Here is a 16,218-nt window from a genome sequence, read left to right on the forward strand (position 1 = left end):
CCAGTTCCTTGGAATCTCTCCCAGTTCATACCCTATTTCTCACCAAGACCTTCTGGGCATAGGCACACGAGTCCACACCGAGGTGAAGGTGAGCTTGCTCAGCTGCTCAGGGCACAAATCCCACTTGTGCACACCTGCTGCCCGGGGAGGAAACTGCTGCTGGTGCCTTGCTGTTTCGGAGCTAGAAGCGCAGTTTCTTCTCACTTAGCTGCTACCTCGAGGTCGAAACACACCGAGTCATGACAGAAAACACTCCACAGCTTGCTCTGGTGGTAGGTCTGTCCTCACCTTCAAATTATGGTGAGTATGGGGCACTGTAGGTGCCAAGCAGGGACCGGCCCCCGAGCAGATTGCTGGCCCACCGGTCCTCAGGGCTGCAGCAGAAGCCACGCTGGCACGGAGAGGAACGTGGCCTTGCGGCGCCTTCTCTGGTTTCAGACTAGTTTTGGAAGTGTATCAGGGAAGACTGCGATCATAGGTTCCTTTAAAAAGGTTTTATTGTGATCTCTTATTTTCATACCTCAGTAACAACTTTCCCCAAAGGGACAATAATACATAATCTTTATTCTAAAAAGGACATACAGAGAACGTATTGACAGCATCCGGCCAGTGGCATCATTGATTGCTTTTCACAAAAATTAGTTAAGAACCTCCTTTTTCCCTTTTGATCCTTGGTGCTGATACCAGACCAGCTCTTCACTCTCGTCTTACATGATCTGGCCCCACACTGCTGTCTCTCAAGATAGGGATTGTTCTGGGTTCCCTTGGACGAGTGCAGCTGGAATATCCAATGGGCTGGGCCTCAATGTTTAGAGATTTTTTTCATCATTCTCCCCCTCACATTTAGACCATTAGAGCTGGATTATTAATCTAGGATTGTATTTGCCTTCGGGGCTGACACACCCCCCAGCCCGAGGATCACCCCCGCTAAACCGAAGCTTCATCAGAACAGGGCTACTGAGCAGAGGTCTGACGTTCCTTCCACGGAGGAAAGGATCAGTCATCCAGGAAGTAAAAGTCATCTCAAAAGCCAACAACGTAAATGTGCCCGGCTGGCTTGTGAAGCCACACACAGACCCACAAGCCCGCGCGGAATTCGTATTGGACCTGTCTGCCAGCCGACGGGGCTCCCAGGAGGCCACACAGGCCTCAGCCTCCTCGTGGTCACCGGAACACATCTGGGTTCCCTGGTGCCGGGGGCACCTGGCCTCCGCGAGCCTGTGTCCCTCGCCCTTCGCTAACCTGCCACGTTCCCACCAGAGGAGCCCTGCCCTGGGGCCGTCCTACTCCTGTGTTTCTCTGATCTGGGCTGGTGCTTCAGTTGGCTGTGCTCCTGTGGCAGGCTCTGGCTCCAGGGGCAGAGACGGCGGCTTGATGGGCTGGGCTGTTCCTCCGGCACCTAGTAACAAAGCAAACAGCTTTGAGTGCTCAGGCCTACAATTCTAGAAGAAATCATTCTTTTTATTGTCAAGTCTCAAAAAGAAACCCCGTGTCTTCTAGGACCAGTGGGATGGTGCTGTGTCTGTGCAGCTGTGAAGTCAGACCAGAGCTAAGAAAGCAACAGTTGTTTGCCTTCAATGACTCACTGAAAAGAAATCGAATTATCTGCCGAGGCTGCCTTACGAGGTCTCGCTTCAACGTCGCCTGCCTTCTCTTACGGAAGGTACTGGTATTGCTGAACTTGAATGTATCGTCAAGCCCCAGTGTTTCAACCGCTCGAGAAGCCTGCCAGTAGCCGCTCCCTAGTGCACAGCGTGGCTAAGAAAGCAAGTGCCAATCTGGCCGGCATATGGCAGTTTCCCCTTCCGGGAAACCCTGCTTACAGGCGTTCTGAGTCTGAAAAGTGTAGGCATCGCCAAGAGCCACAATCCCTCTGCTGGCACACGTGGCCCAAACCCATGAGGACTCAGGGCTGCATGTAGCCACCTACCTGACGGGAGTTTCCTGTACGCAGCTGCTGACGACATGGCCTGTCCCAGAGCCTGGTTAGAGCCCAGGGGCTGCTGCAAACTGGCAGCTTTGCTGGCTGAAGCGCTCCGGTGCTTTGACTTGGTGTCTTTAACTGGTTTCGTCCAGACCAGCGCCTCCCCGACCTGCAGGGCAGCTCCCAGCTTCTGGGCCATCTCTACCATCTTGGGCCCACAGGGGAAGAGAAAAGGGGGTCACGGATCTTGCTGGCAGAGACCAGCTTACCTCCTCCTTCCTAGGCCTTCACCTGGGAGTCTGAAATCCTGTCTGCTGGTATTTGAGAGAGGAAGTATCTATTGCAAGGAGCTCCTCCTCTAGCAGCAGAGAATACTCCCCTTAAGGGCCGCAGGGGACGCATATGGGACCTCAAACCCGAAGACTCCAGTCTGGCGCCTCACAGGGCGCGAGACAGGGAGGAAGCTGCAAAGAGACCCAGGCCTCAACTCCGCTGTGCTACATCAATAAGCTAACTCGGCCTGAATTTCCTCTTACTGTTTTCTTCTGGGAGTTTTCCTTAGGCTGTTACTGAAGACTTCATGCCTCCAGGAACACCAAAACCAGAATGGGCATGAACCTTCAGAATACTTTGGATTTGGATTATCTGGGCTTGATTCAATCCCCGCACAGCCTCCTGGGCACTAATAAAAAGACACACCTCCGCGTCAAATTCCAGAGAGGGGCTGTCCTTGAGCAGACGGACTTTCTTCTCCATCTCCTGGAACTGGGCCAGGGCGCCCTTCCTCTCGCCCTGGTTGTACAGCAGCACCGCATAGTTCAGGTTCACCAAAGGGTTACACCTGCGGCAGACGGAGCCTGTGGGGCTTAGGCTGCATGGGCGGGGCTCGCTCGGGGCCTTCCACAAACCCGAAACACAAACCCGGGCCGAGCAGGAGCAGACTCCTCCCTCGGTGAGGACGGTGAGCTGAGAACACCTGCTGCACACACCTCTGGAGGAGGGTCCAGGAGGTCCGTGCCAGGCAGCAAAGCCGGGGGCAGGGGAGCAAGCCTGTTGCCTCAGCCCCCAGCAGGCCACCAGGGTGGCACCCCCCCGCCGCCGGGCAGATGCCAGGGGAGGAAGTCCCCGGGGAGTTCAGTTTGTCGGAAGGTAAGCTCAGAGTCCCACCTGCTGCTCCCCTAGCCCGGGCTCCTCCTCTGGCCTCTGGACCCCTAACCTCCCGCTGGAAGCCTCTCTGCAAGAGCCCGGGTCACACCGGGGCTGCGGAGCCCCCTGGTGGCCCGATCGCGGCTTACCTGTCCAGGCGGGCCGCTTCTGCGTAGGCTCTCCTGGCGTTCTCTGGGTCTTCCAGGTTGGTCAGAGCCACTGCAACAAAGAAAGAGGGCACCGCGGCTGGAGAGCCCAGCGTAGAAGGCAAAAAGAATGTTTCAAGACCACAGGCTGCCCAGCCCCCAAACTGTAGTCCTCCTCTGCCCTCTCGGCTCCTGGAGCCATGGCCGGTGCCCCGGTGCTCCGACGGTCCCTCCCCAGGTCCCTCCCTGCGGTCAGCTGTGGCCGAGGCCTGGGACACTGCTCTTGTTCAGGTGCAAGTTGTTTCAGGCTTGTCATTTTGTCCCCACCTGCCACAAAGCCGCTGGGCCTTGTCCTGACTTACAAACCCATCTGACCACGTCACCACCTGAGTCAGAGTCCTCCCTACTTCTCCATTACCCATAACCATCATCTTTAAACTGCTGTTAGCAACAGAACGTGGTCTCTTTTTTAATCAGTATTTTCTGGAAGCCTCTTCTATAAAACAAAGCAAAACAGAGCCATTCCGAAAAAAAAAAAAAAAAAAAACAGAGCCATTCCGGAAGCCGAGTCCACTCCACCTCCCCCCACCAGCCACATGCTCACTTCTATCAGACACAAAAGGGGAGATCCAGGAATACAGTTGGAAAACCTCAGCCTCTAGGATAAAAGACTTAGGATAAAGGCCAGAGTCCTTCCACTCGTGCCCTCCGTGATGTGGCTGACCCCAGGTCCTCTTTCCTGATTCCTCCCTGACCCGTGCTCCCCCCCCCCCCCCCGCCCCACTCACTGCAGGGCCACCGTGCAGCTCCCCGGCTGCTGGCCTTTCCTCCTGGCTCTTCAGCCTCGCCATGCCAGTATATTCCAGCTAAGCCTTCAACATGTAGCGAAGGCCAAATCTACTTTGTTAAGTCAGAAATGCTGCTCCTGCCTCCCAGTAGGGCTGTTAGCCCTGCATCCCCATCAGAATGGAGCTGGCTCTGCATTCAGGCAACCCCCAGTTAAGCACCATTCATCAAGCTTCTGCAACCTTCCTCTTATAAACAAGAACCCCATAATAATGATCTAAAGAAACCCACCTGAAGACCACACTGTCAATGAGAATGTGGAAACTGCTTTCAGGCTTACATTTATTAAGTCTAGTATGTGGAGAAATATCCCCCAGAAAAAATATTAATTGGTACTTTAATGTTATAGTAACACATTAATAGTAATAGACCAGTTATGTAATGACAACAAAACCAATAATCTTCATTGGTTATTTAATCACGTAATCCTCCCCACTGAGATCTATCCAGTGGTGGAAGCAGCACCCTCCTAAAGCCCAGGCTCTTCACACTCAAGCGTATGTGGAACTTAGTTGGGCCCTCTCTCTCTCTCTCTCTCTCTCTCTCTCTACATAAATGAATTGTTAAGCCAAGGGAAAACAACTGGTAAAAGATGAACTAGGAATGATCTTGATTTAACCTGCTGGTCTCTGAGTGAAATGCCCCCAAACTAGAAGCAACTAGATATTCTTCTTTTCCAAGCTCTAGGACATTCATTTGGGATCTGCAAGGCAACGGCCTCTACTGGACATTTATCACCAGCCTCGTATGGTTCTAGACCATTTTCCACCAACAAGACCACAGAGGGGCTCTGCCCACAGATGTCTCTTACCAGCCAAGAGCATGAAGAGCTCCCCCATCTTTGGCTGGAGGTTGATGGCTGCACTGACAAAATGGAAGGCCGACGCATACTGCTGCATGGTCAGGTGGACAAGGCCCAAATTATACAGAATCTTCCAATCGAAGGGAGCCAAGTAGTTGGCTCGTTTCAGGCAGCTGATAGCCTGCAGGAGAGAGGGGGCACTCGAGCGGCTGGAACAAGCCGGGCAGTCCCAGGAACCGCGTGGATGAACACAAATGAGAAATTCGGGAAGCCACTCACTGCTACGTATTTCTTCTTGCCAAAGAAACACATTCCAATGTTATTCCACAGTGGAGGACTTTCTGGAACGGCACAAGCTACGACTCTGTATTTGGTGAGGGCGACATCAAAGTCCCCATGGGTCTGCATCATGCTGCCTGCTGCCAAGATGGCCTGAAAACACAGGACACGCAAAGCTGGTAACTAAGCCATTCCCAGAAAACTGTAGCAGTGAAGCAGTCATTCTGGGTGTAGACACTCAGCAGGCCCATCACACAGACAGGAAATAAACGCTTCTTCCAGGCCACAGAGAACACATTCGAGTTCTCAGGAGGAATGTCCCCACACATTTTCGCTGCACAATGCAGAAAAAGAAAAAAGGTCAGTGACTTTACCTAGCTCATCTGTTTCCTACTTCTAGTCAAGGAAGTCAGTATTTCAGAGAGTCAAAGCCCTTTCAGTCAACAGCGGCCTCTCATCTGTTCCCCACGGCCCCTACATGATACCCCAAATGCTCCACACAACTCATAAACTGCTGTCTTTGGCCACTTTAAGGTCCAGCTTCTTCTGGCACCACCTGGCGGGGGGCAGGGGACAGCTTGAGGCCTCCGTGGTCCAGCCCTCTCATTTCTCTGAGGAAAGGCATCCAAGTTGGGGAGCCGGCGGCGTCAGCCTACATCTTCCGTGACAGAAGAGATAGGACCAGGTCTGCACCCTTTGTCAAAGCTTGTTTGGCTGCATCTCCCTCCACGACATTCATCTGCTACACGATCCCCGCCCCAAGTCCTCTGGACAAGAGTTATCCTTGCAGATTCATTAAGAACCCAGAAGTCGTTCACCAGATTCTCCTCGGACAGCAGTTGTGGAAGCTTTGTTCACTTCCTGAGTAACACACGGACCTTCCCAGCGCGACAACTTCACTGCATAAGTGACAGGCCTGTGACAGCAAACATGTGCTTGTAGAAAATAAGCAGAGTGCTAACACTAAGGGCCGTGTCTATTTATACTTTTCCTAAGAGAAAGGTGATTTCTCGGGTATCCAAAATGCTTTCTAGGGCCAGATCGCCTCTGGCAACAGCAAGAACACCTATTTGAAGGCCCTGGGGTTTGACAGCCCATGATACCTTGTAGTTGGTAGGGTCGTAAGTCAGCGCATTTCCAAGGTGTTCAAATGCCTTCTGGTAAATGCCGAGCTTGGAGAAAAAGCAAACCAGAGAATTAGATCAGTGGAGAGAGAGCAGTTAAGGAGTCTGGCCAACCACACCCTGAACTGAAATGCCTGGGCTTTCCAGTTGTCATGATAAAAAAAGCTACAGATACCAGGTAAAAAAAGAAAACTAAAAATCCCCATGTTTGTTGATTTCCCCTGAAGGTCAAAGTATCTGTTTGCCAGAAACCACCGCTGGCACGCTCTGCTGTTCCACACTAATGCCTCCTTGGCAGAAAATGGGCTGCTTAGCCTCATTTCCCTGGGGCCAACATCCAAGCCAAAGCCCAGGAAGGCCCAGAAAAACAAAACAGACAGAAAGGCCGCCCTGGAGGCAGAGCTGCAGGGTCAGCTAGGAGGGACCCCGAGGAGGAGCTGGTAGGGGCAGGGTGGGGAGGGCGCAGGGATACGGCGGGGCGCAGGCTGGTACAACAGAACTGCAGGCACTAAGAGAATGCCATTCACATGCAGGAAAACGTGGAGGGGAGGGAGACTCCTTGTTCCAGACAGACAGGGACCTGGCTGGGAAGAAGGAGCAACAGAAACCGCCTCTGCCCCAAAGCCCCACTGGGCTGACCTGCTCAAGGCTTCTCCCACCACGACATAAGGTCCCTCCCCACCGCCCTCCCACCCCCCCATTATTTCTCATATATGCTTTTTCCTTAAGTGGGTAAGAATCAGAGCTGCAGTAGCCTCAAACTGACTGGTTTGCTTCTGATTTGAATGCAGGGAATTCAGTCCTGACAGAGAATATCAGATGCGGAGAGGAAGGTTCCTGCGCTTCACAGGCTCTTGAGTAAGATGTGTTGTGTTACAGTCCAATCAAATCGCAGGGAAGCCACAATCCACACAAACCCAAAAGCATTTCTAACATTGGGGCATGAATGAGTCAAGGTTCCCTCCTTACCTGTAAGTACAGTAGTCCCAAAGTCGTAAGAAGTTCCGTGTTTTCTGGTGAGAACCTGCAACACAGAGGTCAATGCGGAGTGCTCAGAGGGAAGCGAGACTGAGAGACACCAAGACCTGGCCCTGACGTGCCTGCAGGCGGCACCTGGCAGACACGTGTGCCTCCTACTCCCCATGAAAAGTCCTGCAGGGGATTTGGGAATTTCCTTCAAAAACAGGTCATCTCAGCCCTGGCTACAGGATGAGTTGCTCAGCAAGAAAGAAATGGGATGCCTGGGTGGTTCAGTGCTTGAGCGTCTGCCTTTGGCCCAGGGCCTAATCCTGGAGTCCGGGGACCGAGTCCTGCATCGGGCTCCCCGCATGGAGCCTGCTTCTCCCTCTTCCTGTGTCTCTCATGAATAAATAAATCAATCTTTAAAAAAATAAAAAATAGAATCCAGACTCCTTTATCAGGACTGTTCCTTAGGGCCAAAGTCCTAAGAACCACCTATGGAATATTCTGTGTGACTGTCCTGATTACTGATACAACTAACGTCCAATGCTCCATAAATCAAGTCAGCCTAAAACACAGTTGTAGCCAGTTCCCGCTCGCAGCTTGGTTGGTTGGTTGGTTGGTTTTTCTGGTCTCCTGGTACTGACAATGCGAGCCCGCAGTTTTCTGCGTGGTTTAGGATCCCAGGGGTCCTAAGGCTCTGCTCTCCACATTAAACAAAAAGCCATACTAAGTAGCCAAACTAAAAAAGAAGGAAGACACATACCAGCTTGAGGAAAAAATTAACCATTGGCTTTGGGGAATAAACGCTGACTTAACAGATTCTTTGCTTTCCCAACCCCTCACGGATACTTGCCTTTGTCACAAAAATCTAAGCAACACTGAGCTGAACTGTTCTGTCTGTAGGATCATCAGCAGTTTCAACAGTGAAAATGCCAAAATGCAAAGAATAGCGTCTCCTGCTTCTAAGGAATGAGGGGCACTGGTTACCTATGGGGAGAGCAGCGCCAGAGAGGCCAGAGCCCCAGCCAGAGGAAGCCCAGCTGCCAAACGGAGCTTACTCCGTTCCACTGAGTATTTGCCCTTCACTTTCTGCCGTAATCCTATATCCACTTGGATCGCCTCCCACCCACAAACCAATTCTGTAACTTCCCTGGTTCTGGTGGCATCCCCCTCACCTTCTCACCAAAACATGGCTACCATCTCCAGAGCTGGGTCCTAAGCAGTGGTCTCCATTCTCAGTGAGGTTCCAGGTGCTCGCTGTCCCCTTTTTCCCTTGGGAATTTTACTGACTTACATCCTTGACGAGCCCCTGAAAGAATATCACCATCTAGATTTCTGTGAGCTAATCTCAAAGAGCCTGCCTTAGAAGGCAGAAGTCAGGGATCAGGCTCCCACCCAGCCCCACAGAAGCTTACAATAATCTACATGGGCTCCTTCCTACTTGTCCCTGTAAACTTAGCCTCTTGGAGACAAAAGTCTTTTGTAACTTAACAAATCAAGGGGTTTTTTGTTTGTTTGTTTTTTAAGATTTATTTATTCTGGGGCAGGGAGAGAAAGAAAAGGGGGAGGGGCAGAGGGAGAGGAAGAGAGAGAAACTCTGAAGCAGACTCCCCTCAAATGGGGAGCCTGACACAGGGCTCGATCTCACAACCCTGAGATCACAACCTCAGCCAAAATCACAAGGTAACTACTGAGCTACCCAGGTGCCCCAAGCCAAGGGAATTTTATGTCTTTTTAGACACAAAATGTCATTGAAGAAAATTCAGAAAGAAGTGTTGTGAATGGTAGAACCACAAAACTGACTACCATGGTAGGAGACAAAGGTGACTGGAAGAAATCTAAGTTTAGTTCAGAGACTAATTATCACGAACAGTACACTCTTAAGTGACACAACCAACGAGACATCTTGCTATAGCTATCCCACTTAAACAAGACCCTACATTAAAAAGATAAGATAGTATGTGTCCCTAGAGAAGAAACATGGAACGCCATCCTGGGAAAGCCGGTCAGTTCAATTATCAAAGGGTTTGGCCTACCCTACTGATGTTTTGCAAACAACAAGATACTGGTCTCATGTGAATGAAGGCCACGTGTTTTTTAGTGAATCAGATTTCTGACCCCAAGGTCTCTGGAAACAAGCGCTGCTATAAAGTTTAATACCACAATGGCAGACTACCAGCGGACTCCAAAGTCCATCCGCCCCTTTCTCCTGAGCACGTGTGTACCCATTTCCCTTGCAGCTCGTGGCCACCTCACCTCATAAACCATGGAATGTGAGCAGGAATGAGGTGTGCAACTTCTGAACCAGGAAAACCTTCCTTCGAGCTGCTGACTCAGCAGTACCTGACCCACCACCCCTTACCACAGCCTGGAACATGGATGCTACGTTACGTTAGCTCCCACCATGCGTGTGAAGGCAACACGTGAGGAATGGTGAGCTGAAAAAGAACCTGGATCCCTGACTGGTCTTGTGGAGCAGAGCTCTCCAGCGAGGCCGGACTAGCCAAACTGAGGGTGAGAAACACAAGTCCTCCTTATGTAAGCAAGCCCTTGGGAGCTTTTAACCTTAGCTTGAGCTTTACTCCAACTCACACAGCTGGTAATCAGTCATGGTAATCAGTAATCAGTCTTAAATTTGGGGGTTTGTATGTCTACTCCCATTTATTTTCTCATTGCCTTAAAGAAAACAGACATACTTACTCCACTGCTTTCTTATAGATTTCGATGGCTTTGTCCAAGTCTCCCTGCAGCAAGTGGATCTTCCCCAGCATGATATAAGTCAAATCATGCCTGTTAAGATGTAGGGCATTGTGCAGCTGGTCATGTGCCTAACAAGATCCGTGGAGTAAAGAGAACCAAATCACTAGCATGAAAGGACAGTGGCTTGGCGTAGCCAGCATAAAAACAGAGCTCCTGCTATACTCATGCAGGAGCACCACATGTCAGACAACAGCCCCCACTACCCCAAAAAACTAAAACACACCCAAACTGCGTGCTGACAGGATAGATGGCAACATGGGGTGTCTGCTCCTGGAGCCACGTGGGAGAGTATTTATACGAGATGATTAACCTGAGTATTCTCTGCTTCTTGATATTTATACCCATGACTCCTACTTCATAATTCAAAGGAGCGCCATAGTACAGAATCCAGCACTGCCCTAAACTCCATCCCAGCTGCACTGCTGACCAGCTGCACCACCTTCCACGGGGTGGACCTCATTTTCCTTGCCAATATTTTGATCAATGAATGCATGGACTGTTCTCATTTATTCACCAACATGTATTCACTGACAAACTCCTTGCTCTGGAAGAGCTTTATCCTAATAGATGACCATAAGGGCTTTAAGTCATTCATTGATTCAACAACTATTTACATCACTGTCCAGTATTAGATTTGCTCTGTTAGCTTTACAGTAAAATCTAAATATAATTCTCCTTCTCCTCAGTACAGGTCTGACCAAAGACCAATCCCACCTCTCCCTTGGTTCAGAATAACCCTATGAATAGAAATGTACTTGCTTAAAACATCCTCTGAGGAGAAAACTCTCCTAAGCAAGTATATCACACTGCAGATCTGCCCAGGAAACTTAAGGAGACCCGCTATATAAATCTAAGTTCTTACGTGGAAAATAACATTACAAATTTTAACTGTCAGAAATCAGATCCACTTAAAACTTAAATTCATTTCCAATACCTTAAAAACTAAAAGCAGTTGCCATCAGACCATAAGATAGCTCTCACAGCCATGATTACACTTTTAAGACCTAAGGGTTTACTTTTTGATATCTAAGTTTTATTGAACATTTGTTTCTATGCTGGAAAATTACACTGGGGATGGAAGAGAGGAGGGGAGAGAAGTGATTTTACTGCCATTCCCTCCTAACATTTCTAAAATTTGTCATTTTCTTGCTAAAATCAAAAAAGAAAAAAAAGCAAATGGATGAAAAATGAGAATAAATGTATTGCGCTTTCAATTTTTGCTTCCATCATTTCTACATGCACTTCCCAGGAATAATACACCATGAGCAAGGTTGCCTCTGCAACGAGTGGACCCTCAGTGGGCTCCCAAGCCCAATACTCAACCGCCACCACCATTCCCATACATTACCTTGTCAAACTGTTTCAGATAAATGTAGCAGACTCCTAGGTTGTGACAGATCTCCTACACACAAAAGAAAGTAAAACAGCATACATATAAACTCCACCGTTACGATCAGAATGAAACAACAGGCATCTAGGGACTGTTACTGTCCAGCAAAACTTACATTTTAAATGGCACTACAGGTAGTTTTTTACTAGATTTCATACTTAAATACATTTAATTCTACAAAACAGGTTGTTTAATATTAAAAATTCAGATTATAAGAGAAAAAAGCAGAGTAAACTAAACAGGTGATCATCCTGGGTCTTTGGAGGGGGTACATACCCAGCTCAGCCCCAGGCCTGTCTTCTCTAAGAGCTGCCCTCCTCACAGAAGAGACTGTCCATAGCCCCTGCTTCACCTCTAAGGCAATGTGTGTGTGTGTGTAGGTGTGTAAATCAGATTCCTCCTCCTAGGAATCTAGGACTTGACTAGGTAATGTGGACTTGAGGCCCAACCACACTATCTGGAGGCCACTGAAACGGAATATATGGAATTAAAGCCAATCTGCTTAAGTCTACAAACCTTGGCCCAAATCCATCCTCTGCTTTTCTTGTAAATAAAAAAAAAAAATTCTTTTTTTAAGATTTTATTTATTTATTCATTAGAGACACAGAAAGAGAGAGAGAGGCAGAGACACAGGCAGAGGGAGAAGTGGGCTCCATGCAGGGAGCCCAATGTGGGACTCTATCCCGGGACTCCAGGATCACGTCCTGGGCTGAAGGTAGATGGTCAACCCCTGGGCCACTCAGCATCTCTGTTGTAAATAAAATTTTACTGGAACACAGCCATGACTTGTTACACCTTGTCTATAGAACTTTCACACTAGAACTTTAGAGTTAAGTTGTTACAATAGAGACTATATGAAACCACAAAACTTAAAATATTCACTAGGCCCTTTACAGAAGCAGCTTGCCAACTGCTGACCTATAGAAAGAAAAAATGAAGCAGCAATGCAGAGTAGCCACCTTGGTTACTAAAGCTTTCCGGTTCTAGTTCACTGTAAGTCTGCGTTTCCTGACCTTGAATTCTAAAGAATCTCTCTTTCCTTATACTGAATCTCCCTTTATCTGCAGTAGCTTAAGAGAAAAGAGGAAGCAGGAGTGAAGAAAGTGCTCTATGGGAAATAGTGAGGACCTTCTTGTTAGGAGTGGAGAGGTGTGGGAGGACATTTAGATCCAGAAGTGTCCCTGTCTGAAGAAACACAGACCCCAGGACTCAGAAACAAATAGTTCAATGTGTTCCAAGTCTCCTAAAATAACAAAATAAGGTTCACTGATTACCTACTTCACATCAGGCTCTATGCCAGATGGTTGTCAAATATGTACTACTTTAATATTCCCAGCAAATCTGAAACACAGGTGTAACAATTCGGACTCCAGAGAGAAAAAAAACTGAAGCTCAGGTTAAGTAGTTTTGCTAACTTTAGACAGAGTATCAGCACTAGGGTTTGTGAGGTCAAAATCTTCAGAAGAATTTCAACTATACATAATGTAGACAGAATCACCATGGACTCATCACTCTGTCCCAACAACCATCTAATCCATACTCCCATCTACCCCACTACTTTACAAAATACCAGCTAGGGGCAGCCCGGGTGGCTCGTCGGTTTAGCGCCGCCTTCAGCCCAGGACATGATCCTGGAAACCAGGGATCGAGTCCCACGTTGGGCTCCCTGCATGGAGCCTGCTTCTCCCTCTGCCTGTGTCTCTGTGCCTCTCATGAATAAATAAATAAAATCTTTAAAAAAAAAAAAAAACAGCTAGCGTAACATCCACAAACGTTTCAGTATGTTCTAAAGCAGAAGGTCTTTTTTTTTAACCACTTAGAATACCATTATCAGACCTGAAAAAAAATAACTGCTTATTTCAGATACTGAGTCATGTTCAAGAAGCATAAAACTCATAAATGTCTCACACCCCATAAAAGGTGTTTTGTTTTTTTTTTTTTAGTTTTTTTTTTCTTAAATCACAATCCAAATAATGTCCACACATTACAAAGCACTGGGACTTGAACTCAGCTTGCCTCCAAAATGTGTGTACTTTCCCATTAACGTACAGATGGAGGTGGAAAGAGGAGAAATGTACCCATGCTTGTCCTTTAAGCGCCCTAAAACTAACTAATCCCTAATTCTTTAAAATCATTTGTCATAGATAGTACTTGAGAAGGCAGCAGCAACAGGCCTTAAACAAACTGACGACAAAGGAAATTTGAAAAGGAAACAGAACAAATAAGAGTTAAATTGTGTCTTTCACAGAATGAGGGAATCCAACAGACATCCTGTGAAAGGCAGCTGGAGAGTGGAAAAATCACAGGCCCACAGTAAGGAATCTTAGAGTCTAGGCCTGAATTCTAGCTCTGGTTCTGCCCCCACCTCACTGTGCTTCTTTCAGCAAGTCACTCGAGCTAGCCAGAGCCTCGGCTTCTCACCCCTCTGGGGTCAACAGGATAAAGTCTCCCTACTTAACAGAGCGGTTTCAGAAGTCAAATGAGATACCAGCAGGAGGAATGACTATCCCCCTGTTGCAGCCACACTATGGCGTACCATGATGAGTCCAAGAAAGTAGGGCTACAAGGTCTTCCGTGGGCCACAGGAACTTAGAAGCAAGGAGGACACAGAGTGGCAGCTGGGGCACGACCACCTCGACTGGCACCAATGGAATGGCTCTCACAAGGGAGTCAGTAATACCGAATGAGCTCCTTCAACCAAGTGGATGGATGAGCAGATATTCTCTATACACCCAGACGACTCTGAGCTCCCCTGCTCCACTTGCTCCGGATCTTGCTCTGCGGGCTCTTTTCCTCTTTAGCTCAGCCCTTCAACGCTTTTTCTGGGCTTCCACTCTCAGCTCACTGAAGAGTGATCTCATCCCATTTCATGTCTTTAATCATCACCTTTATATTGCTGACTCCAGGATGAATCTCTCTAGCCCAGAACACTTGAGTTTCAGATTTCTATTCCAGCCACGCACTGACCACACAATTTAGACAACCTACCAGAAGCAAAAACACATCACGTCCACAATCTTAAAGACAGGATTTAGCTCTGACTGGTTATCATCCTCTCCCAAAACTTCCTTCTCTTCTCGCCTGTATTTCCTATTCTTCTAGTTGATTGTCCCATAATCCATCAATCCATCTTTGTATTTCCAGTGCCTGTCATGTAGCAGACATTCATTTGTTCACAGAATGAATGAATGAATGAATGAATGAACGAATTTTCCCTTATCTTTGGCTCCATTTTGGCATTTAGGTATAAAATACTTGGTGGCATCTCCGTCTTCAGACCTACAGAAGTGACCAACAAACGGAAACTTCTCAAAAATAATAGTGCCGTAAGAACTGCAGGAGAAATCCACGCCAGCTCTCCGTATGAACCAATCTAATCTCTCACACACAGATCTTTCCAAGAGTCGTCAGCTATTAGAAAAAAAGCCCCAACAGCCTGAGAAAGAAGAACCAAAATAAAGAGAGGAAAGAAAAGGTAATTCTGGAAGGTAGAACAAAACTTCAAGAGTCAGAGACATGGAGAGGCTATGTCCCTGAATATACAGAAAAAAGACAGGGAGGGGGAATATGTGAGACGCAAGGTAAGAGACACACAGAACAAATACAGAACACATTTAGGACAATGGAAAACTGTGGCAGATGCCACTAGTTAATCCACTCTCCTTTTTGCCCTTCCTAACAGACCCTAACTTGGTTTAGCATGTCAATGTGTCCAGTGTATACTTCCCAGCCTTCCTTAAAGCTGCGGCGGGGGGGGGGGGGGGGGGGGGGGGTTGATATGACACAAGTGGCAGTTGATTGGGGATTTCAGGGAAAGCTATACTTTCCTAATACAGTCTGTCTTTTTCTCTTTGTTGTTTCCTTTTTGTCTCTGCCTGGAACGATGATGTGATGTTAGAGCTGCAGCAGACACCTTGTGACCATGAAGAAAAAGCCTCATCCTTGACGTCTTGGACCACCAAGTCAATGTTGGCAACTACTTACCTGGATTTGTTTCATGAGAAAAAAATAAACCCCTAATTGGTAAAGCCAATGTTTAGTCAAATTTTTTATTGCAGTTATAAACCCTAACTGGTATAAAGAGACGAGAAGAAGAAAAAAAGCAAAGAACTACTCAAAGAAAATTTCCCTGACCCAAAATAGGGCCAGGATCCTCAGAGAAAAGCCATCTGAGGATCCATAGATCGGGGGGAGGGGGGATGCAGAGGAAAGAAACACTTCTGGGCAACCATTATTGATATTTCAGAACTCCAATGATAAAGAGAAAACCCTAGAAGCTTCTAGAGAGGAAAGTGGAGTTATCAACAAGAATCAGACTGGTAAGAGTGTCAGAAAACCAGGCGGCAATGTCTGCTAAGTTATAAGGAAACATGATTTTTGATCTTATGCTTAGCTAAACCATCAATCAAGTGTGAGAATAAAATAAAGACATTTGAGTCACATAGGAATTCAGTAGCAATAACAAAAGACAAATGAAACCATTAGCAGGTCACTAATAACAAAGAACAAAGTTCTCCACTTACCCAATCTTTCTGGTTAAGTTTAGCTGCTTCATTATATACTTCAATGGCAGCTTTATGTTTTCCCAAAAGAAATCTGTGGAAAAGATAAGACTTTCTGTAACTATTAACTCAAAGCTTTTACAGGACTAACTCCACTAGTCCCCTCATTTGACCCATATTCCATCTGGGAGAAAATTCTGGAAGTCTCTTCCCTGTTAGCTGGCTGTGCTGCTTTGGCCAATGAGGTTGGTATTTATCAACAACAGAAGCTCTTTTGGTAGGGGCTGCACTGATAGCTGGCCCACAGTCTTGGTCTCATTCTACACTGATTTTAGT

General features: G+C 47.6%; 1 protein-coding gene and 1 long non-coding RNA gene across 3 annotated transcripts in view; one reads left to right on the plus strand and one right to left on the minus strand.

Annotated features, from left to right (window-relative positions):
• Positions 1 to 479: 479 nt before the first annotated feature.
• The window catches only part of BBS4 (Bardet-Biedl syndrome 4), a 57,215-nt gene continuing 41,476 nt past the window's right edge, over positions 480 to 16,218 (minus strand). Inside the window, exons 6-16 of one of the 2 annotated variants that reach the window (XM_041740020.1) lie at positions 15,904 to 15,976; positions 11,339 to 11,392; positions 9,931 to 10,058; positions 7,237 to 7,291; positions 6,247 to 6,315; positions 5,144 to 5,296; positions 4,874 to 5,045; positions 3,220 to 3,289; positions 2,624 to 2,765; positions 1,931 to 2,132; positions 480 to 1,399 (exon numbers count right to left, since the gene is read on the minus strand). In XM_041740020.1, the coding sequence (XP_041595954.1) occupies positions 1,284 to 1,399; positions 1,931 to 2,132; positions 2,624 to 2,765; positions 3,220 to 3,289; positions 4,874 to 5,045; positions 5,144 to 5,296; positions 6,247 to 6,315; positions 7,237 to 7,291; positions 9,931 to 10,058; positions 11,339 to 11,392; positions 15,904 to 15,976 (1,234 nt within the window). In that variant the 3' untranslated portion in view covers positions 480 to 1,283. Of the gene's footprint in view, positions 1,400 to 1,930; positions 2,133 to 2,623; positions 2,766 to 3,219; positions 3,317 to 4,873; positions 5,046 to 5,143; positions 5,297 to 6,246; positions 6,316 to 7,236; positions 7,292 to 9,930; positions 10,059 to 11,338; positions 11,393 to 15,903; positions 15,977 to 16,218 lie in introns of both variants that reach the window. The other variant, XM_041740019.1, reaches the window with a different exon arrangement.
• LOC121482239 lies at positions 2,762 to 15,895 on the plus strand. The gene is made up of 3 exons (XR_005985574.1): positions 2,762 to 3,073; positions 14,625 to 14,855; positions 15,279 to 15,895. It is a non-coding gene; the product is annotated as an uncharacterized LOC121482239 (long non-coding RNA).

Source organism: Vulpes lagopus, chromosome 2 (assembly GCF_018345385.1).
Source record: "Vulpes lagopus strain Blue_001 chromosome 2, ASM1834538v1, whole genome shotgun sequence".
NCBI lineage: Eukaryota > Metazoa > Chordata > Mammalia > Carnivora > Canidae > Vulpes > Vulpes lagopus.